The following is a 24,362-nucleotide window of genomic DNA, read 5'->3' as shown; positions in this document are numbered from 1 at the left end:
GGGTGCATAAAAGATTTACAAGGGTGTTATCAGGACTGGAGGGTTTGAGTTACAGGGAGAGGCTGGATAAGCTGGGATATTTTTTCACTAGGACGGAGGAGTTTGATGGGTGACCTTAGAGGTTTATAAAATCCTGAGGGACTTAGATAAAGTGAAAAACAAAGTCTTCTCCCCAGAGTTGGGGAGTTGAAAACTGGCGTACATAATTTTAAGGTGAGAGGAAAAAGAGTTGTGGGCAACTTTTTCACAAAGAGGCTGCTTTGTGGAATGAACTGTCAGAGGAAGTGGTAGATGCAGGTACAGTTACAACATTTAAAAGGGGATATGGGCCAAACTCAGACAAATGGGTCAAGTGTAGCTTGGGAAACTTGATCTGTATAGAACCATATAGTCCCGACAATGTGGAATAGGACATTCAGCCTATCGGGTGTGCACTGACCCTCTGAAGAGCATCCGATCCAGACTCACTCCCCTACCTCATCCCTGTAACCCTGGATTTCCCATGGCTAATCTACCTAACTAGACATCCCTGGACACTATGGGAAATTTAGCATGGCCAATCCACCGAAACCAGAGCACCCAGAGGAAAACCATGTGGTCACAAGTAGAATGTGCAAACGCCATGCAAGCAGTCACCCGTTGCTCCAATTGAACCCAGGTCCTTGGCGATGTGAGGCAGCAGTGCTAACTACTCAGCCAGCATGTCGCCCCGGCATGAACGAGTTGGACTGAAGTTTCTGTTTCTTGTTGCATATATATATACTCTATGACTTTATAAGAGCCTATGGTGATGGGGGAGGATATTAGTGTGGATAGAGAATTAGCTAACTAACTTAATACGGAGAGTTGGATAAGGGTGCACTTCCAGGATGGTGACGTATAACTAGAGAAGTGCCACAGGGACAATGCTGGGGCCAGAATTATTTAGATAGATTAGATTTGCTACAGAGAGGAAACAGGCCCTTCGGCCCAACAAGTCCACACTGACCCTCAGAAGAGCAACCCACCCAGACCCATTCGACTACATTCACCTCTGACTAATACACCTAACACGATGGGCAGTTTAGCGTGGCCAATTCACCTAACCTGCACATCTTTGGACTGTGGGAGGAAACTGGAGTACCTGGAGGAAACCCACGCAGACACAGGGAGAACTTGCAAACTCCACACAGACAGTTGCCCAAGGTGGGAATTGAACGAGGGTCTCTGGCGCTGTGAGGCAGCAGTGCTAACCACTGAGCCACCGTGCTGAATTATTTCAATATATGTTATAACTTGGATGAGGGGAAGGGAACATTGACAAGCTTGTGGGTGAGACAAAAATAGTTCGGAAGGCAAGTTGGAGGATAGTATAAAGAATCTACAGAGGCATATAGACAGGTTAAGTGAGTGGGCAAAAACTTGGCAGATGGAATACAACATGGGAAAATGTGAGCTTACACACTTTGGCAGGAAGAATAAGGCACTCAAACATTATTTGAATTGAGAAGGACAGCATAAAGCACACAGGGATTTGGAGTCCACCTCAATAAATCACAAAACACTAGCAGGAACGATCATTGGGTAACAGGGAAGGAAAAGTACACATTGGCCTTTACTTCAAAGGAAATGGAGTATAAAACTTGGGAAATCTTGCTAAAACAATACAAAGCACGAGTTAATTTATACCTCGAATACTGCGGGCTATTTTGTTCTCCTGATCAAATGAAAGACATTGGCATCGAAGGCAGTCCAGGCAAGGTTCACTAGGTTGGTGTGGACTCAATAGGCCGAATGGCCTGCTTCCACACTGTAGGGACTGATCTACCTAACGCATTCCCAGATATCTTCTCCCCAGCCCCATCCTCCTCCCATTTATCTCTCAGCCCCCTTGGCCCACAAACTCATTCCTGATGAAGGGCTTATGCTCAAAACGTCGATTCCCCTGCTCCTCGGATGCTGCCTGTCTTGCTGTGCTTTTCCAGCACCACACTCTTGACTCTGATCTCAAGTCTCTGCAGTCCTCACTTTCTCCCGATTCTGAAATCCTGTCAAAACTTAACAGTCAGACCACATTATAACACTTTGCCACATCCTGGCAGTCTGCCCAGTAATAGGCTGGCCAGCTGTTGGGCAGAAAACAGCTGGTGATACTTAAAGACCAGCCATGGAAATAAAGAGATAGTAATCACAGTTGAGTGAGTTCAGAGAATGAGGGAATGCAAAAGGAGGGAAACAAATTATACAGTCATTGTCATACAGCACAGAAAAAGGCTCTTTGGCCCAACTCGTCCATGCCAAACAAACGTCCTAAACTGAACCAGTCCCATTTTCCTGAGTTTGGCTCCTATCCCTCTAAACTTTTCCAATCCATGTACCTGGCCTAATATCTTTTAAATGCTATACCACCTCCCCCCCCCCCCCCCCCAACCTTCCCACCACCCTCCCCAACACCACCACACCCCACCCCCACCCCACCCACACCCCACCCAACCGGTAGCTTGTTCCATATACATTACCCTCTTTGTGAAACATTTACCCCTTGGGTCCCTTTTAAATCTTTCCCCTCTCAACTTAAAGCCATGTCCTCAAGTTTTTGGGCTCTCCTACCCTAGGAAAAAAGACCTTTCGTGATTTTATAAACTTCAGCCTCTGTCGCTCCAGGGACATAAGTCCCAACCTATCCAGCCTCTCATTGTAATTCAAACCTTCAGTCTTGGTAACATCCTGGTCCTTTTCATCATTGCCCATATTAATCACAGAACTATCACGATACAGAAGGAGGTCATTTGGTTCAAAGGGTCTGTGCTAGCTCTCTGAAAGAGCAGCTCACCTAATACCTTCTCTCCAAAACCCTACACTTTCTTCCTTTTCATATAGTAGTCCAACGAGCTCCATTGAATTCCTCAAATGAACCTGCCTCCTTTTCTGATTGCAAAAAGGTTGCTATGTGAAAACATTTTGCCTGAGCCTCAGCAGATTCATCAGATATTCTGTCTCAAGTGTGCCGTCCAGTCCAAATCTGCCTCATCTACACGATGACCCAGGATAGGTTACATGCAAGTAGGGGTCCGCCAATTCACCTTTCTCGGTTTGTGTCTTACACAGTATGCTTCCAGAGCTGCCCCCATCCAGCCACTCTCTTTGCCCTGACCAAAACGTCACTAATTGTAGATCCAACAAACAAGCAACAGTCCATTGCCAGCAGTTGCATTGCCCAGGCTTTATTTGGTTCACTAACACCCTTCAAGGAAGGGAATCTGCTGTCGATACTTGGTCTGGCCTACGTGTGATTCCAGAATCACTCCAACATGGCTGACTATTAACTGGCTTCAGAAATGGCCTCACCAAGCCATTCAGATCAAGGGGCTATTGAGGCTTGTGTGTAAATATTGACCCAACCAACAACATCCACATTCTATCAACGAATAATGAATAAATAATAAGAAACACTGCTGGACACAGCACCTGTAGATGGCGTTTCACTGCAGAGAATGGTGCATGATGAGAAGGGCTTTCATGGCAATGTTGCAAAACAGGCGCTATCTGTGCGAACACAGGGACAATTTTTGCCGCCAATTGGTTGTTCACAACACACATTCCATTTACACAAGCATAAGGTAATAATATAGTTTTACGACTGAAATGAGACAGCGTAGACATTGATGGTCATTTATTGAGACTCAATCATCCTTGACACAGATGGTACATCTTTTTAACGAGATACTTAGTGTCTATTCACATTTTTAAAATGCATTTTATTGTTGAAACGAGGCTCCTGTGTTAAAATAGTCTATCCTCATGCGCACATTTTACTGGTCTCATTTATCAGAAGATAGACATCTTGAATCCTTAGGTCTTGAAGAAATATACCACAGAAAATGCACAAAGTCTAATTTGTGAATTTATCCTCAGAAAGACCTCAGTATGTAAAAGTTCAAATGAAAACTATTTGCAATTAATAGCTTTGCGCAGGTATATATAAGGAATTGAACAATTATCAATTTCCTTTTGGTTGACTTACAAGAGTTCAAAAATTGCACATGAGAGTTTTGGATGCTAATTTCCTACTTGTTTGACTTCAGTGTTGAGCTGATGCCAAATTAAACCAGGAATAAAACTGTAGCTGAACTTTCAGCTGGAAGATTATATATTGCTGAATGTAAAAAAATTATTTTAGTTCAATGCCAGACTCTGACGATTAGGAGAATTTCAGCTTTGTTTCTACAACATTGTTCGATATCATCTTTGAAATTTGCATTTCTCTATAATAATAATTGCAACAAGAATTATACTTACTAACAGAAGTTTAAAAGCCATGGACATTGAAGGAATGGAAGAGTGTGCATTTTGTACAGTGCCTTCCATGCCTTTCTACATGCCCAATTTATTCCCTCAAATGAAGTGCAGAATTGTCCCTTTGCTTCTTAATTCTACCAAAGTGGATGTGGTCAGGACTGCACTCAAGCCCAAGAAGAGGGTGAAGGTAAAGTCACCATAGTGTTACTGGGCTATAGGATTGCTCTCCCATTCAAGATAGAGAAATGAGTAGTGGTGGTTTAACCCGAGGGTCACCATACCTTAGGTGAGGGGAGAGTTTGAGAAGGAATGGTCACCTCAGCTGATATGGGAATCGAAGCCCTTGCTACTGGCATCACGTTGCATTGCAAACAAGCTGTCCAGCCAACTGAGCTAACCAATCCAAGAACAGCAGCAATGGAATCCCTGAACTAGGTACGTTGGAGGGGGGACATTGGGTGGAGAAGGACTGGAAGAGGTGATGATGGAGTGGAGTTGTGTGTTTTGACGTCCCAACAAGGAAAAGGAAGAGGATATATCATCATAGAATGGCTTGGGGTGCTTTTGATGTGCAAAGCAGCATTCCTCTTCATCTCTCCCCTTTCAAACACCTTTTAAAAATAGACTGACCATGCTCATGATATTATGATTAATATGGGTCCAGCAACATGTGTTAGAATCATAGAATCCTTACAGTGTGGAAGCAGGCCATTCAGCCCATCATGTCCGCATCGACCTTCCGAAGAGCATCCTGCCCAGATCCACCCCTTTCCTATCCCCGTAACTCTGTACTTCCCATGGCAAATCCACCCAGATTGCACATTCCTAGACACTACAGGCAATTGAGCATGTCCAATCCACCGAACCTGCTCATCTTGTTAGTTATTTACATAATTGGAGACTCTACCACTCCTGGTAATCCCTTCCCCTATATCGTGGGGTAAAGGGTGGGTAGGTAAACAGTCTGTCCACCATATATCCAATGCCAAGCCTTACCTCCACTGAAAGCACACAAATCCAGCCCCTTATCTCTAAATGCTGCCTGGTCTACAATAAGGTACCAGCACCAACAAGAAATGAAATGGGTTGCTTTGTGTGCCAGTTCTATTTGCATTCTTATATTATTGTATAAGACATGCTCATTATTTTGAATTTATTGGGTGATGCTGGATGATTTTCAAGGAATAATTTTCAGTTGCCACAGCTAGTAAGAATTATTTTTAAGTGCATGAAACAAAGACTTGCCAACCATTCTTACATAATTTCTCCAGCAAATTTACACAAACATATTTCTTGACATGAAAAATATTCATATACAAGTTCTTTTCAGTTCAAGCTATTAACCTGAAATTCAAAATCTGCTGCTACTTTTAACAATTTCAATGTCTTTGGATGTGCTAATGACAAAATGAATTGCATTCGAAATTGTAAGCTATAGAATGGGGACTTACCTGAAATTTCTGTTGCAAACACTGAAGCCACCTGTCTCGGGGTAGGTTCCGGAACAATTTGCACCAGAGTAGGTGGGCTTGTCTTCACTAGTACTTCCACTGTAGGACAAAAATCAACCATCAATTCATAAACTAATCTGTCCCAAAGTCAAAGAATGGGATTAAAACTAAGGGTGGAATCTGACAGCAGCCTGAACAGTGTGACCTATGGCATTATATGTGGCAGAAATGAGCTAGAAGTCCAGAAAGACTAGAGGATGGCATAGTGGTCAGCATTGGTGCCTCACAGCATCAGGGACGCAGGTTCAATTCCAGGCTTCGGTGACTGTCTGTATGGAGTTTGCACATTGCCCATATGGATTTCTACTGGATGCTCCAGTTTCCTCCAACACAGTTGGAAAATATGCAGGTTAGGAAGATTGGCCATGTTAAATTGCCCTGTAGTGTCCAGGGATGTGCAGGCTAGCTAGGTTGGCCACAGGAAATGCAAAGATGGTGTGGGTCTGGGTGGGATGCTCTTTGGAGGGTACGTGCAGACTTGAAGGGCTGAAATGGCCCACTTCTGCACCATAGGGATTCTGTAAACCAAACTCAATAGTGAGAACAACACGCTGCATCTTTTAACTGGGTACAGGGCATTGACAAGATCTTCACTGAGTAGCGGCGAGGTTGTATTGTAGAATATGAGGTGCCCATGGACAAAGATGGAATATAACAGAATCAATTAATCCTTAATTACTCATTGAGATGTGTCAATGGCTGGTTGTTTTCAGCACAACATTATGAGTTTAGTTGGGAAGGTTATCAGCAGGGCTCACAAGCTATTGTGCTTAACGCTCACGATCAAACACACACACAGCAGGAGTTGGCAATATCGAACGTAATGCTTAGTTATGAAAGACAAGTTCTGGATCAGTGGTGCTGGAAGAGCAGCATCCAACGAGCAGCAAAATCGACGTTTCAGGGAAAAGCCCTTCATCAGGAATAAAGGCAGTGAGCTGGAAGCATGGAGAGATAAGCTAGAGGAAGGTGGGGGTGCGGAGAGATTAGCATAGAGTACAATGGGTGAGTGAGGGAGGAGATGAAGGTGATAGGTCAGGGAGGAGAGGGTGGAGTGGATAGGTGGAAAAGGAGCTAGGCAGATTGGACAAGTCCGGACAAGTCATGGGGACAGTGCTGAACTGGAAGTTTGAAACTAGGATGAGGTGGGGGAAGGGGAAATGAGGAAGCTGTTGAAGTCCACATTAATGCCCTGGGGTTGAAGTGTTCCGAGGCGGAAGATGAGGCGTTCTTCCTCCAGCCGTCTGGTGGTGAGGGAGCGGCGGTGAAGGAGGCCCAGGACCTCCATGTCCTCGGCAGAGTGGGAGGGGGAGTTGAAATGTTGGGCCACGGGGCGGTGTGGTTGATTGGTGCGGGTGTCTCAGAGATATTCCCTAAAGCGCTCTGCTAGGAGGCGCCCAGTCTCCCCAATGTACAGGAGACCGCATTGGGAGCAACGGATACAATAAATGATACTAGTGGATGTGCAGGTAAAACTTTGATGGATGTGGAAGGCTCCTTTAGGGCCTTGGATAGAGGTGAGGGAGGAGGTGTGGGCACAGGTTTTACAGTTCCTGCGGTGGCAAGGGAAAGTGCCAGGATGGGAGGGTGGGTCATAGGGGAGTATGGACCTGATCAGGTAGTCACGGAGGGAATGGTCTTTGTGGAAGGCGGAAAGGGGTGGGGAGGGAAATATATCCCTGGTGGTGGGGTCTTTTTGGAGGTGGCGAAAATGTCTGCGGATGATTTGGCTTATGCGAAGGTTGGTAGGGTGGAAGGTGAGCACCAGGGGCGTTCTGTCCTTGTTACGGTTGGAGGGGTGTGGTCTGAGGGCGGAGGTGCGGGATGTGGACGAGATGTGTTGGAGTTGAAAATGCGTTGCTGGTTAAAGCACAGCAGGTCAGGCAGCATCCAAGGGATAGGAAATTCGACGTTTCGGGCATAAGCCCTTCATCAGAGATGTGTTGGAGGGCATCTTTAACCACGTGGGAAGGGAAATTGCGGTCTCTAAAGAAGGAGGCCATCTGGTGTGTTCTATGGTGGAACTGGTCCTCCTGGCAGCAGATACGGCGGAGGCGGAGGAATTGGGAATACGGGATGGCATTTTTGCAAGAGATAGGATGGGAAGAGGGTAATCCAAGTGGCTGTGGGAGTTGGTGGGTTTGTAAAAAATGTCAGTGTCAAGTTGGTCATCATTAATGGAGATGGAGAGGTCCAGGAAGGGGAGGGAGGTGTCAGAGATGGTCCAGGTAAATTTAAGGTCAGGGTGGAATGTGTTGGTGAAGTTGATGAATTGCTCAACCTCCTCGCGGGAGCATGAGGTGGTGCCAATGCAGTCATCAATGTCGCGGAGGAAGAGGTGGGGAGTGGTTTCTCTTCTAGTTCAGATTCTCTACTGGTTGGTCCTGTAGCACTGATGATTAGACAGGAAGTGTACCATATAGGGGATATCGTGATTTCATATGAGGAAAGTAAATAGGCATTGCACAAAAATATCATGCTTTTTTTTCATTTTTAGTTTGCCTTGCCTGGCTAATAATAAAGAGACATCAAAGGAAGGTGCTAAGATTCAGCTTAGAGAGGAAGATTGTGTTTCTTGAGCCAGGAGCCCAAGTTGAAGACCCAACTGCTGCAGAAGTGTGTTATAACATCTCTGAACAGGTTGATTGGGAAATATTGGAAAGGAAGATGGGTTGCAGTGAACTATCCGCATCATCAGCTGCCAACGATGGAAACCAGAAACCAATGTATTAGTCACAACTTGCAAATATTTTTAACGAGTGAAATAACTACAATCGAATTAACTTAACTTTGCAAACACTGTTGAATTATGCCAGTTGGCTTTCCGAAAGTTACATTTTCAAAGTGAAGGCTGTATTTTTTTTTACCCAAGACAGGAAAGATACCACATATGGGATATCAGGATTTCATATGGGGAAAGTAAAGAGGACTTTTACAATAATATCACAGATGTTTTTTTCAGTTTGCCTCACCTGGCTAATAATAAAGAGATCTCAAGGGAAGGTTTTTGCAGAGTTCCACAAAAGAGGGAAACTTACAGGATTTGTGTGAGGATTCATATGCGAAGAGAAATGGATAGATTTCTTGAAATACAAATATTGTATTCATCGAAAGATAGTATTGGCTGAACAAGGTGTCAGCTTACCCCAGCTGACAGCTCTTACACGTGATCCAGAGGATCCTGGAATTTTAATTCCACTTCAGGATTCGATAGCATTATGAAACTTACACTGTCTTGTCTTAAGAGACAGAATGCTGCATTGCTAAAGCCACAGGCCCCTGGAGGAGGCCTGAGGCCCACCTCCCATCTACCTGACAGATGGGCATATAAACATCCTGTAAGACTATATTAAAAAGAGCAGAGATCTCCTGGTGCCCAACATCCATCTTACAACTAGTTACTGTGATTGGTAATTCTGATGAATGTTCATTGACTTGAAATTCATTTCTCTATTCCTCCTTTTATGGATGCTACCAGACCTGCTGAACACTGACAGCATTTTCTGTTTTTATTTCTGCTCTTGCTGTCTATGGAATGGCACCAACTAGAACAGTGACACCACAGCATTTTTAGATATCCTAATAATGAAGAGCTTTTATAACTGGGGTAAGCTGACACATTTCAACCAATATTATCTTTCAACAAATCCAATATCTCAAGAAATCTGTCCATTCCTCTTTGCATATGAATCCTCCAATAACTCCCATAAACTTTCCTCTTTAATGGAACTCTGCAAAAACCTTCCTTTGATGTCTCTGTATTATTAGCCAGGGAAGACAAACTAAAAATAAAAAACAACAAGCATGATATTATTGTGCATGTCCTATTTTCTTTCCTCATATGAAATCATGATATCCCCTATATGGCACACTTCCTGTCTTGGGTGAAAATATTCAGCCTTCTCCTTGCAAATGTGGCTTTTGACTGATGTGCTTTAACAAAACGTTGATATGGAAGATGACAAAAACATGCCCTCAGCAGGAATATCATCTTCAAAAGTAAAACAATGAGAACCTGTGAGCTATAACTTTCACCTGTAATTAAGTTGCTAAGCTGCAATAAAATTATAGATAAAAGATGAATTCAGCTGTTGAACCAGTTGATCACTGATGGTGAAAATGGGAGCCAAAGACCTGGTTCAGGAAATCTGAATGAGGCCTTGGTTGGCAGGAAACAACACAACATTTACAAAATTACTTTAAAGAATAAATACTTAAGAGTCATAGAGTCATACAGCATGGAAACAGACCCTTTGGTCCAACCGGTGTGTGCCAAACATAATCCCAAACTAATCTAGTCCCACCTGCCTGCACTTAGTCCATATCCCTCCAGATCTTTCCTATTCATTATTTATTCAATAATCTTTTAAATGTTGTAATTGTACTCACATCCCCCACTTCCTCTGGAAGTTCATTCCACACGTGAGCCACCATCCGTGTAAACAAATTGCCCCTTGTGTCTTTTTTGCAATCTCTCTTCTCTCACCTTAAAAATGAGTCCCTTGGTCTTGAAATTTCCCCCATTCTAGGGAAAAGACAACTACCCTATGTATACCCCTCATGATTTTATGACCTTCTATAAGGTCACCTCTCAACCTCCTACGCTTTAGCAAGTAAAGTCCCAGCTTTTTTTTATTAACTCAAACTTTCCATACCCAGCAACATCCTGGCTAAAGACAAGATTCCTATGAAGTCCATGTTTGTTCGATTGATTAGTATTATACTTCTATGCAAAGATGTCATATTTGAATTAAAATCTTTAACTATTATGGTAAAGTCTCACATTAAAAAGCATGCTTTATTCACTAAAGCAGCAGCAATTCAGGAATGATTTGTATGCACCCAACAAATTTTAACAGACGTTAAGGGAGAATGATTTACTCTTTCAGTTTCCCAATTGAAATAAAGCTCACGTTTTTATACTCCCACACATCCATTTAGGTTTGAAGGTAAGGCAGTAAGACAAATTTGGGATTGCAATCAACTGCAGTGGATGAAGATGTAATGTTCCAAGTGTCCATATGATGATTAAAATATGCAGTTTAAATCCAGACCACAGTGGAATTACTGATGCATAAACAAACCTTAAAAAATTAGTTATTACTCACCTGGATAGGCATCAATTCTTGGAATATGAGCAGGTGCAAAGGGTTGAGGCTGTTTTAAACAAAAACAGATGGCACTCAGCAGATAATTCAGTAACTTTCTTTACCTAACCGTGAAATGTGATTGAGCATTGCATTTTATTTTTGGTTTCACTTTTTGGGCCATTTTGTTAGAGAACAAATTGGCAGCAGCTGGAATTCTTCGAAGCTAAAGTTGAATCTAAATTGAAACTTTCTTCCACCATCAAAATAACAAAAAAAAGTACAGTGGTTGAAAGTTATGCAACAAATCCAGTTGTGTGAACAATTTTGTGCTGTAGCACACTCCTATACATTTAACTCGAAAAGGAATTTGATATACTGTCAAATCACACTGTGCAGGCATACAAGACCAAACACTTAACCTTGGGTTTAATCCAGTATGTTCATTAGGAGGAGGTCATCTGTTTATTTTCTCTCTGATTTTGCACTGGATTGAAATGAAAATTGGGCCGACAATAAAGTGGATATCTGTCTCAAACCCACCTCATTCTGGCACTGTGGATTAGATTAAAATTTGATTTTGTGCAGACTGCCACAATTTGAGACATGCAATCGCGTGACTAGCCTGGCACAAGGGAAAATCTCTGCAGGTGCCGAAATTGCAGGAATGGGTCCAAACAAAGTGACAGCAGTTCTGTATTCAGCCACCTCAGCAATTTTGCGTGAAAACATAACTAAGCCCCAAATGTAATCTTAACATGCCATCATATTACTAATTTCGTTCAGTGCCACGTCATGGACTCAATTGCATCCAAAGCTGATTGGGTATCACCCAGCCAGATTCTGTTCAAAACAGACCCTGTTCCCTTGGGATAACTCCTTCTCAAAGCTGCCATTGTGCTAACTTATGACCTCACTTTAATGATGGATCAGGCGAGCTAATTCTGTTTCTGTAGGCACAAGTCGGTAAATTACAGACCGATTAGCCTAACCTTGGTCTTGGGTAAGATCCTGGAATCCACTGTGAAGGATGAGGTTTCTGAACACTTGGAAGTGCAATGTAAAATAGGGCAAAGTCAACCTGGTTTCATCAAAGTTAAAAACCACACTACACCAGGTTATAGTCCAACAGGCTTAATTGGAAGCACTAGCTTTCAGAGCGACGCTCCTTCATCAGGTGGTGATCAGGTGATTCATCACCTGCTGAAGGAGCGTCGCTCCAGAAGCTAATGTGCTTTCAATTAAACCTGTTGGACTATAACCTGGTGTTGTGTGATTTTTAACTTTGTACACCCCAGTCCAACACCGGCATCTCCAAATCATGGTTTCATCAAGGGGAGGCCATGCCTGACAAATCTGCTAGAGTTTTTGGAGGAAATAATGAGCAGATTAGACCAAGGAGAGCCAATGGATTTTATCTACATGGATTTCAAGAAGGCTTTTGACAAGGTGCCACACAGGAAGCTACAGGGTAACATACATGCCCATGGCATTGGAGGCAAGGTGCTAGCATGGATTGAAGCTTGGCTGTCTGGCAGGAAGCAGAGAGCGGGTATAAAAGGGTCTTTCTCAGGATGGCAGCTGGTGACAAGTGGTGTTCCATAAGGGTTGGTATTGGGACCACAACTTTTCACTTTATACATTAACAATCTATATGAAGGGACTGAGGGCATTCTGGCTAAGTTTGCATATGATAGAAAGATGGGTAGAGGGACAGGTAGCATTGAGGAGGCAGGGAGGTTGAGGAAAGATTTGGATAGGTTAGGAGAATGGGCAAAGAAGTGGCAGATGGAGTACAATGTGGGAAAGTGTGAGGTGATGCACTTTGGTCAGAAGAATGTAGGCATGGACTATTTTCTAAGTGGGGAGAAAATTCAGAAGTCTGAAGTGTAAAGAACTGGGAATTCTAGTCCAGGATTCTCACAAGGTAAACTTACAGGTTAAGTCAGTAGTTAGGAAGACAAATGCAATGATGGTAATTATATTGAGAGGACTTGAATGTAAAAGCAGGATGTACTTCTGAGGCTCAATAAGGCTCTGGTCAAACTACATTTGGAGTATTGTGCACAGTTTTGAGCCCCATAGCTCAGGAAGGATGTACTGGCCCTGGAGGGAGAGCAGTACATCTGCTCCAACTGCCCCTTCTTTGTCCACTCTCTTAAGCTGTCCAAATCCTTCTTCAACCTCCCTGCTTCCTCAGTGCGACCTGTCCCTCTACCTATCTTCAGAGAAAGTTCACGAGAATGGTCCCAGGAATGAAAAGCTTAAAATATGAGGAACGTTTGAGGACTCTGGGTTTATACTCGATGGAGTTTAGAAGGATAAGGAGGAATCTAGTTGAGTCATACAGAACAATGAATGCCCTGGACTGAGTAGATGTTGGGAAGATGTTTCTATTGTTAGGAGAGACAAGGACCTGAGGGCATAGCCTTAGAGCAAAGGGAACACCTTAGAACAGAGATAAGGAGAAACTTCTTCAGTCAGAGAGTGGTGAATCTATGGAATTCACTGCCACGGAAGGCTATGGAAGTCAGGTCATTGAGTGCATTTAGGACTGAGATAGATAGGTTCTTGAGTTTCAGGGGGATTAAGGATTGCAGGGAAAAACTGGGAGAACGGGGTTGAGAAACTTATCAGCCATGATTGAGTGGCAGACCAGACTGGTTGAGCTGAATGGCCAATTACTGCTCCTATGTGTTATGGTCTTATTTATGCCAACAGGTGACCATATTGTGCTACCTCTGACCAGGGAGTGTCCCAACATGTGCCACGTAGGTGGATTTAATAGCATCTGAAGCTGATTTGGCAATACCTGGACAGGTTTATAGGAAAATCTTTCATAGCTGTCAGATGAATTTTAAATTGTATACAAAAGTTGACAAGCTAGTATTGTGAAGCATCATGCTTGTAATTTTTATGATAACAAATTTAAAACATTCCATAGATTATATGTGAGATATTCACTATGGAATCCAACATGCTGCAAAGTGTATGATCATTATAACTGGATAGCAATAGGTTATATCATGCACAGATAAATTCTAATGATTGAAATAACTAAATACAAGGTGAAAATTAATTAGTAATTACAATTGTTGATAAAGTTAATTATCATTTTCAATAATACTTACAGTTTTTATTGTTGTATCGTCTGCAAAGAAAAGAAAGTCAGTTACAGAAATTACATGTTACATAAAGAAAAATGGTCTATTGAAATAAAAGATTTACATTTTTGTGGCGCCTTTATAACTATTGCACATCTCAAAGTGTTTTGCAGCCAATGAAACACTTCTAAAGTGGAATCACTGTTTCAGGAAATATAGCAACCATTCTGTTCACAATAAACCCTTGCAAACAGCAATGTGATACTGACAAATAAAATGTTTACTCATGTTGAATATAGTAAATATTGATCAGGATGTGGGGGGAGAATTACCCTATTCCTCTTTAAACTAGTGCCATGGAACACATTATGTTCACCCGTGAGGATAGATAGCACATTGATTTAACATCTAATACAAAAGATGACAACTTTGATGTAGCAACAAACCCTCCTTGTAAATCTTTTTTGCACCCTTTCCAGTTTAATAACGTCCTTCCTATAGTAGGGTGACCAGAATTGTACACAGTCCTCCAAGTATGGCTTTACCAATGTCTTTGACAGCTTTGACATGCTGTTCCAACTCCTGTACTTAATACTCTGACTAATGAAAGTTCGCATGCCAAATACCTTCTTCACCAGCCATCTACCTCAGGGCTGCATTGAAATATTAGTATTTACAAAGGCACTCAAGATACATAAAATCTTTACAAACCAAAATTATTCTCTGAATAGAGAAATAATAGTCAAATGCATTCAATGTACTCAAAATTGTGAAAGCATATTCACACTGTCTTTCATTGAATCCCTGCAGTGTGGAAACACACCATTCAGCCAAACAAGTCCATACTGACCCTCTGAAGAGCATCCCACCCATACCCTATAACCCTGCATTTTCTATGGCTAATCCACCAAGCTTACACACTCCTGGACACTGCAGGCAATTTAGCATGACCAATTCACCTAACCTGAATATCTTTGAACCATGGGAGGAAACCAGAGCACTCTGAGGAAACCCACGCAGACATGGGGAGAATGTGCAAACTCCACACAGACAGTTGGCAGTGGCTGGAATTGAACCTGGGTCCGTGGCATGGTGAGGAAGCAGTGCTAACCACTGAACCACATGCCACCCCTGTTTCCTGCCACCATTGTTCCTTCTTCATTTCTGTAGAATGGTTCTTCAGGACTGAAGAAGTGACAATGGTGATATGAAACATTCTGTGTCCACCTGAAAGGAGGCTGTTCCCAAAGAAGGGTCATTGGGCCTGAAACATTGACTCTACTATCTCTCCACAGGTGCTGCCAGGCCTGCTGAGTTTCTCCAGCTAATTTGTTTTTGTACCTCATGTACATTGTGTATATTACTAGCCAACCTGATAGAAAAATTTATTAATTCTTAAAAATATGTTTATTTTTCAGATGTCATCCCTGCTGTAATGTCAATTTTATAATATATTCAGTTGGAGTTCAAATTCATTGAAGAGGGCATTCAGCCAATGAGTGCAGACTAGGTATAAATTACTAGCTCTCTACTAACTGCGTACTGCAAGCTCTTCGTTACTTGCAATGTCAGGCTGATTTAGTCCAGTTATAATTAGGATATCAGTGCAAAACAATTATGGGCACAGCTTCAATTAAAGTACAATCCAGAGCTAGGGCCCCATCTCATTCCAGAATAAAATATAGAGTTTCATTTGGGAGGAAATGTTATTCTGTTACATTGAGTCATTTCATAACTCTAGATTTACACTGTATTAGCCTGGTTTGAAGTCAATGGAAAATAACATAAAACCCCACTACAAATGTAGCTGTAACGATGGCAAAAGCAGAATGTGCCTTGAAAAGAACTTTGAAAATACTTAGTAATAAAAATGATACAAATATCCCTCTAAAATGTTTCACCACCGGGTTTACTTCTCTAAACTAAAATTATCCACAATGTGGATGTGTTGGACGGGGGTGTATAAAGTTAGAAGTCACATAACACTAGGTTATAGTCCAACAGATTTATTTGAAATCATAAGCTTTTGGAGCACTGCTCCTTCGTCAAATGAAAGCTTGTGATTTCACATAAACCTGTTGTGTGACTCCTAAAATTATACAGACCATAGAATTGTACTGAAAATATTGTACAGAAGTAGAGTATTTGAGTGAAGAATAGCTGGACACTCACTATCTTCTAACTATCAGTGAATTCATGGAGGAGAGGCTCTAGCAATGACATTGGCACCACATTTAAAATGCTGTGAAGCTTGTACTTACTAATGACAACCTCTCATCATGTGCAGACTGCATACTGATAATTTCCCATCCATATCTACTGGTGGTGCAGCGCTGGTGTCCTCACTTCTAGAATAGGAGGCATGGGAAGTCTCACCTACTTTGAGTGGTTGACTAGGAAAATATCTTCATCTATAAAAAAGACCCATTGCATGCCTGCCTGGACAGCAGAATGCAGCTACATTGGCAGCAGGAAGACCCTGGGAGATCAGAAGGTTAAACAATGCCCCCCTCCCCTCAAGGCTACAAGGCCAGAGTGTGAAGTCCATTCCCCTAGGGGTGGAAGGAAGTTTCTGCCCTGCCTGACCCAACTTACTAATATTTAGATTCTTCTGATCCCAAGCATCAGGTAGAAACTGAATGACAACAACTCACAACAGAGGAAGTGGTGGAGGCAGGTACAATTATAACATTTAAAATATAATTGAACAGGAACACGGATGGCAAAGGTTTAGAGGGCCATGAGCCAAATGCAGGAAAATGGATCTAATTCAATTTAGCAAACCTGGTTGACATTAACAACATGGACCGAAAGGTCTGTTTCCATGTGATGTGAATCTATGACTCAGTGTTGGATGCTGCTGCCTAAGATGGAGGTGTAGATGAGCAGCCACTCCAGCTCACTGGCGTGGCTTATAATTAAATGTTATAATTGTACCTGCCTCTACCACTTCCTCTGTTACCTCGTTCAATATACACACCACCCTCTTTGTGAAATAGTTGTCCCTCAGGTCCCTTTTAAATCCTTCTCTTCTCATCTTAAACCTTTGCCCCCTACTTTTGGACTCCCCTACCTTGGGGAAAAGACCGTGGCTATTGGCCCCATTCATGCCCCTCATGATTTTATAAGCCTCTATAAGTTCACCCCTCAACCTCGTTTGCACAGGGAAAAATGTCGCAGCCTATCCTAATAACTCAAATCTTCCAGTCTGGATAATGCCCTTGTGCCACCAGCAGTGGTTAGCACTGCTACCTCACTGTGCCAGGGACCTGGGTTTGATTCCTCCCTCGGGTGACTGTGTGGAGTTTGCATATTCTCCCTGTGCAGGTTGCTCTGGTTTCCTCCCATAATCCAAAGATATGCAGGCCAGGTGAATTGGCCGTGCTAAATTGCCAAGTCAAGGATAAATATAGGGTAAGGGAATGGGTCTGTGTGGGTTAATCTTCGGAGGGTCAGTGTGGACTTGTTGGGCCAAAGAGCCTGTTTATATAGTATTGGGAAGCTAACCAATCTTTTCTGCACCCTAATATCCTTGCTGTAACAGGGTGACCAGAATTGTATGCAGTACTCCAAACGTGGCCTCACCAGTGTCTTATACAGTCTTAACATGCCATTCCAATTCCTGTATTCACTGGTCTGACCGATGAAGGCAAGCATACTAAATGCCTTCTTCACCACCTTTCTATGTGTGATACATCTCAGAGTACACTCTCATGGGCAGTGACTGCATTCACCCATAGAAGGTGGCATGAGACGCATACCAGCCTCAACATGACCTCATTGCAAGCTTTATATCCATTACAAGATGATTCTGCATATCAATGCTGCACTTTCAGTGCTCCAGCACCACCTGGAATGGCACGGTGACTCAGTGATTAGCACTGCTGCCTCACAGTGCCAATGACCTGGGTTTGATTCCAGCCTTGGGCAACACATCTGCATGGAGTTTGCACATTTTCTCCTTGTCTGCATGGGTTTCTTCTGGGTACTCTGGTTTCTCCCCACAGTCCGAAGATGTGCAGGTTAGGTGAATTGACCATGCTAAATTATCCCATAGTGTTCAGGAGTGTGTAGGTTAGGTGCGTTAGTCACGGGTAAATATAGGGTAGGGACAATGGGTCTGGATGGGTTACTTTTCAGAGGGCCAGTGTGGACTTGTTGGGCCGAAGGGCCTGTTTCCACACCGTAGGGATTCTATGTTTATTGGAATGTTGTTGCCAGGACACTTTAGACAGGTTTTAGCCTGAATAGGCTGGACCAGGAAATATCTCAGGGTTCCTCACTTACTCTCATAGCACACACTCACTTTGCATGCACTTGGATCCTCACAGTATCTCTGCCTTAGACAGAGCTTAAAGGCTCACAGTCCTTCGGTCTTGACTTGGGTCTTAGCAGAGATACAAAACCAGGCAGGCTAGTCTGGTTGTCAGCCGTGGTCAGTCAAGAGGGTGGCGTGTTGTATAGTAACTGTGCTACTTCAATCTCGGTATTATTAGTGAATTCAACTCACACATACACAGTTTCCTATATGCCCACATGCCAGACAGAAACCTACAGCATGCGTCTGAAGCTTACACAGCAAATTGACTGCGTGTGACTGTGTCTCAAAGTGCAAGGGGAATAAACCTCAGTCAGCTCAAGGGAGACAGCTTTCAGTCAGGGGTCTCCTGCACAGTATGTCAAAGATATCATCCAAGATCCAGGGGCTTGGACATGGTCAGTCTGCAATTTGGGTGGTCACAGTCAAAGGGCCTGCACCTCTACAGTCCTGGAAGTGGGACACGGTCAATCCTATATGTCTAGGGCAACCAGCACAGGGAGCCATGGTAAATCAGTTGGGCAGCTCCATAGATATTGGTCAGGGGTTTGGGTACTCACCAATCAGGGCTGTCCATCCAATTAATTCAGAAGTGAGGGCTATAACCAATCCTGGCAGGCAGCTCAATGAAAGTGAAGGGGATTGTGAGGGGCCACTGCTGAGTAATGGTTAACTGTGGGAATTGAAGGCAGCGTGCAATGTGTGAAATTGTGGGGCCGTGCATTGGAGCATATATGTTAATGTGAAAGGGGGCTGGTCATCAATGGTCACAACTACTCTGGCTTCAATGGGTGAATGGTTGAGTGTAGATTCACATCAGGCACACGTGAGGCTTAGCATTCACCACTAGACACATGGAGCACCATAATGATTACAGTGATACAATATGCAATCTTTCAATCTACATGCTCTCTCATACAGGTCAGCCTGTAGCTGAACAATAGAGAATGACTAAAGGTGAAGAGTGCAGAGACTGGGTGCAATGATCCCAGTTGATATTAATGTTGACCAATTCAGCCTTCAGAGTGAAACCTGGCCTGGTAGACTCTTTGCTATATTTGTGAATCATGGCAATTAGTTACTGAATACATGCACGAGAATCATGGTAAACAAGAAAAAGCATGCACTTCGTTACACCAGACAGTTGAAATACAATCATGAAGGCATCAGAAATGGATTCAAATACACACTACTCCATCTTGCCCGGCAATATTGTTACAAACAGCTAACATGAGAAGTGAAGAATTGCAGTTATTTCCACACCAGACATTCTTACACGGGCCTGCATAGCTGCAATCAGATTCTTTCTAGTGAGGTTCTACACATACACAAGATCGGGCGGCACGGTGGCACAGTGGTTAGCACTGCTGCCTCACAGCGCCAGGGACCTGGGTTCAATTCCCGCCTCAGGCGACTGACTGTGTGGAGTTTGCACGTTCTCCCCGTGTCTGCGTGGGTTTCCTCCGGGTGCTCCGGTTTCCTCCCACAGTCCAAAGATGTGCGGGTTAGGTGAATTGGCCATGCTAAATTGCCCGTAGTGTTAGGTAAGGGGTGTATGTATGGGTGGGTTGCACTTCGGCGGGTCGGTGTGGACTTGTTGGGCCGAAGGGCCTGTTTCCACACTGTAAGTAAGTAAAGTAATAAAAAAAGATGTTTTTTTTTAAACTGGTAACTCTCCCTGAAACACCTAAAACAAACTGTAAACTACACTCACCAATTACTTTAACTTCAAAGCAAACCCAATTGCTGAAGATCAGGTTGCAGCAGTCACTGTCTGGCACACCCACATACAAGAACTGACTGAATTCTACATGTTCCTGGCTCTCACTGTGTGTCCCTTGACCGCTGTCATTAGGCTACAACTCAAATTTTCTTATCATTTTTTAAATCCACTGAACTGCTAACCCTTTTTTTCATTTTGAAGGTTTTTAAAATACTATTATGAAAGGCAAGCAAACAAACAGACCTGCCAACTCAAAGCCACGAAACCCACAAATTAAACTCTAAGAGGAAAATTAAATTAAAACTAACTCCCCTCTTCTTAACAAATAAAATGCAAAATAAGAACCAAACTTGAGGTTGCACAGCACAGAATGTCAGAATAGCTATGGTGCAAAATGAGACCATTTTGCCCATTGGGCCTATCGCAATTCTTTTATCTAATGCCGATCTCCTTCCTCTTTTCCATTTCCCTTCACACATTACAATCCAAACAACTATCAGATCGTGTCTTGAATGCCTCAACTGAATGTGCCTCTGCTACGCTTCCAGGCAGTGCATTCTAAATCCTAACCTTGATCCAGACCTGAAAAATATCCATTGACCGTTATTCTGTGTTTAACCATCAGCCAATTTTATTTGAGTTTGAGTTCGATTTACTGTTGCCACATGTACCAAGATAAAATGAGAAATGTTGTTTTGTGTGCTAGAAGGGCAGATTGTACCAAACACAGTGCAGCAGGGTAGCAGAACAGAGTGAGGAATACAGTGTTACAGCTGCAGACAAGGTGCAGAGACAGATCAGAATGAAAGTTTGAGAGGTCAGTTCAAAAGTCTGATAACAGCAGGGAATACACTGTTCTTGAATCTGTAACAGGAAAGAAGCTTTCCATGTTGTGTCCACATTGCCACTGTCCCTTTGATAATATTGTACTTAATGCCAGGGGAAACCGGCCACTTCAAGAGGAAGCGATGGCATCCCTAGAGACTGCACAGTCAGCTTCACTCGTCCACACCTTCCAATGGTGTAAATCCCAAAGTGTTGGTTGGCATCAGTTTGCACACCGATTCAAGCATTCAAACTGGTGAGCACAGCACAGATGGGGCCTAGCAGCAGACGGAGCCCATCACAGGTCAGTTCACTGCAACAGACCATGTTGATGTTGAGCCTTAGGATGGAGTCATCAGCAAATGCTGCAGTTGCATCATAAGTTGAGGGAATGTGTGGTGGAGCTTCCAGATGCTGTGCATTCTCAAACACAGATAATAGAGAATGGAGGCTTCTATCCGAGTATTGTCAGATGTTTTCTACCATCCAACTCAAAAGAACTGACTGGTGAGACAGTCAATGCAATTGTTGTAATGTTTCAAAACATCCTTGATTCAAGGATGGTTCCATTAGAACATAACAAGATAAAAACTAGGAGCAATTCAGCCTCTCAGGCCTGCTCCACCATATAACATAATCGTGGCTAATCTCATCTCGGCCTTAACTCCAGTTTCTTGCCTGCCATTATTAATTAAAAATCTGTCTGTCTCTTCTCTGAATTTATTCAGTGTCCTGGTGTCCAATGTTGTCGGGGGAGTGAATTCCACAGATTCACAACCCTTTGAGAGAAGTAATTCCTCTTCATCTCTGTTTTAAATCTGCTAGCCCTTATCTTAAAATTATAACTTCTTATTCTAGATTGCTTCACAAGAGGAAACATCCTCTCTACATCTACGTTGTCAATCTTCTTTAATATCTTATATGCCTCAATTAGAGTTCTCATTCTTCTAAGTGCTAGAGGGTATCGGTCTAAATTGCTTAGTCTCTCTTCATTAGATGGAGCCCTCATCTTGAGAATCAATCTAGATAATCTGATTGGAATATACTGAATGTAACTACTTTATTCAAAAACTGATGGAGACAGAAAGTTACAGGCCTGTTAGTTGAACATCTGTCATAGGGAAAATGTCAGAAGCTATTACTAAAGAGATTACAGCAGAGCACTCCGATAAGTTAAAGGTAAGTAGGCACAGCTAACGCAGTTTGTGAAAGGGAAATCATGTTTGACTAATCTATTGGAGTTTTTTGAGGTGGTAACATGTAGGAGATAAAGGGGATGTGGTTGACATTTCCTACTTGGACTCCCAGAAGGCACTTTATAATGTGTTTTGTCAAAAGCTGTTGTGGAAAATAAAATCAGAAGTCACATGACACCAGGTTATTATAGAATCCCTAGAGTGTGGAAACAGGCCATTCGGCCCAACAAGTCTACACTGAACCTCCGAAGGATAACCCATCCAGACCCATTCCCCTGACTAATGCACCTGACTTACATATCCCTGAATACTATGGGCAATTTAGCATGACAAATTCACCTAAACTGCACATCTTTGGACTGTGGGAAGAAACCAGAGCACCAGAAGGAAACCCACGCTGACACCAAGAGAATGTGCAAACTCCACACAGACAGACAGTCACCTGAGGTTGGAATTGAACCCAGATCCCTGGTGCTGTGAGGCAGCAGTGCTAACTACTGAGCCAGTGTACCACCCGACACAGATTTATTTAAAATCACAAGCTATCAGAGCACTATTCCTTCGTCAGATGACTTGTAACTTTGTTCACTCCAGTCCAACACCAGTGCCTCCACATCATGGAGAATAAAAGGTCATGGTGGAGGGGGTGACACATTGGCATGGATAGACAATAGGCTGGCTAACAGGAAACAGAGAGCAGGAATAAATGGGTCTTCTTCAGTGAGACAACATAATGAGTGCTGTGTGATAGGGATTGCTGCTGGGTCCTCAAAAGTTTATAATTTGCTGAAGTGCAGTAAGAGATAGATGTTGTGGCCTCATAAATTGCTCATGTAACAAAAGTAGCCAGGAAAGACTGCATCTAGAGTACTGTGCACAATATTAGTCACCTTCTTAAAAGAAGGATGTAATTACATTTGAGACAGTTCACAAAACATTTGCTTAACTATTACCTGGAATAGGGAGTCATCTTTTGAAGCAAAGTTGAACAGGCCTGGTTAATATTGGCTGGAGTTTTGAAGAGTGAAAGCTGAGTTGGTTGAAACATATCAGCTCTGAACAATCTGGACAGGATAGCTATGGAAAGGACATTTCCGCTGATGGAAGAACCTGGAACTAAGGGGTCATTGTTTAAAAATCAAGGGTCACACCTTTAAAACAGAGATGAGTTTTTTTTTCTCGGAAGGTTGAGAGGCTTTGGAACTCCTCTTCTTGATGGAAGTAGAGTCCTTGAATAATTTTAAGACAAAGGTAGATAGATTCTTGCTTAATCAAGAAAGTGAAAGGTTATAGTGAGTAGGCAGGTGTGTGGATTAGTCATGACCTTATTGAATGGCAGAGCAGGCTTGAGGGGCTGAATGGCCTACCTCTGCTCCTAACTTGTATGTTTGTGTGTGTTAAACCTTGTTGTGCCATTTAACAAAAGACTAATGTATTAGTGCTACATCGTCTTTAATTTCTTGCTACTCTGTGTGCCTTCACTTGGCTACACAAGTGGCATAGCTGACACTTCATTGTAAGTATATTTGTGTATCCCCTTGGTTCCTTCAAAGTGCAGGTTGCAAGAGATAAGGCTGTGTCATTGCTGCAGACCTGCCGAAGTGTAATGTGCGACGGCGGCTGGGCAATGACAGCAAAATAATGGAAGAGCCATTGGGGCTGCATAAAGGTAATTCTTTTTTGCTATGATTTCAACATGTAGTGTATAGCGTACTAACTTGCTATAAATACATGACTTCTGTCTCTCTCTGCTGTAATCGCTTTCACTTCAGAATGTAGCAGCTGTTAAACACATTGCATGAAACATGATGGCAGAATAGTGCTGCTGAGATTGAGTGAATTTTCAGAGCTCCAGAAAGAGCCATCTACCAGGGGGAGGAAAGCAAAGGAAGAATTTTAAAAAAGGCTGTGTGTAACTTTGAAGTACTAAGTGATTCAGGCTGTTAATATTCCACTCCTCACTGCTGTAGAAATGAAAAGAGACAAAGGGCATAATCAGAATGTCATTTGCTTTCAGTGATAAACTATGAACTAGCCACAACATTAAGCAAAAGGGTTGATCAAATCTTATCAGTACTTGGGAGAGAATATTATATGCTAGATCTCACTGAGAAGCAAAGAACACAGTTGAAGGTATTTCAACTTCATTTTTACATCTTCAGCAAGTCAATGATCTACACAATGGTGACTCTGGTTGTCCCGTGGCAGGTCTAATACCTCTCCTTTGCATCTGGAGGAGGGTTTCTCGAAACACGTCCTCACCGGGTAGCTCCTTCCTCTGGATATCCATCGCTGAAGGTATGTGTGAGGGTCAGAGAAG

General features: G+C 42.8%; 1 protein-coding gene across 1 annotated transcript in view; it reads right to left on the bottom strand.

The window, feature by feature from the left end:
* LOC132818217 (latent-transforming growth factor beta-binding protein 2-like) overlaps positions 1 to 24,362 on the bottom strand; it is a 437,178-nt gene that overhangs the window by 171,573 nt on the left and 241,243 nt on the right. The window contains exons 13-15 of the mRNA XM_060828998.1: positions 14,008 to 14,027; positions 10,898 to 10,946; positions 5,730 to 5,828 (exon numbers count right to left, since the gene is read on the bottom strand). Of these exons, the coding sequence (XP_060684981.1) occupies positions 5,730 to 5,828; positions 10,898 to 10,946; positions 14,008 to 14,027 (168 nt within the window). The remainder of the gene's footprint in view (positions 1 to 5,729; positions 5,829 to 10,897; positions 10,947 to 14,007; positions 14,028 to 24,362) is intronic.

This window comes from Hemiscyllium ocellatum, chromosome 8, assembly GCF_020745735.1.
Source record: "Hemiscyllium ocellatum isolate sHemOce1 chromosome 8, sHemOce1.pat.X.cur, whole genome shotgun sequence".
Classification (NCBI taxonomy): Eukaryota; Metazoa; Chordata; class Chondrichthyes; order Orectolobiformes; family Hemiscylliidae; genus Hemiscyllium; species Hemiscyllium ocellatum.
The sequence above is the reverse complement of the archived record's forward strand: the minus strand, read 5'-3'. Positions and strand labels throughout refer to the sequence as shown.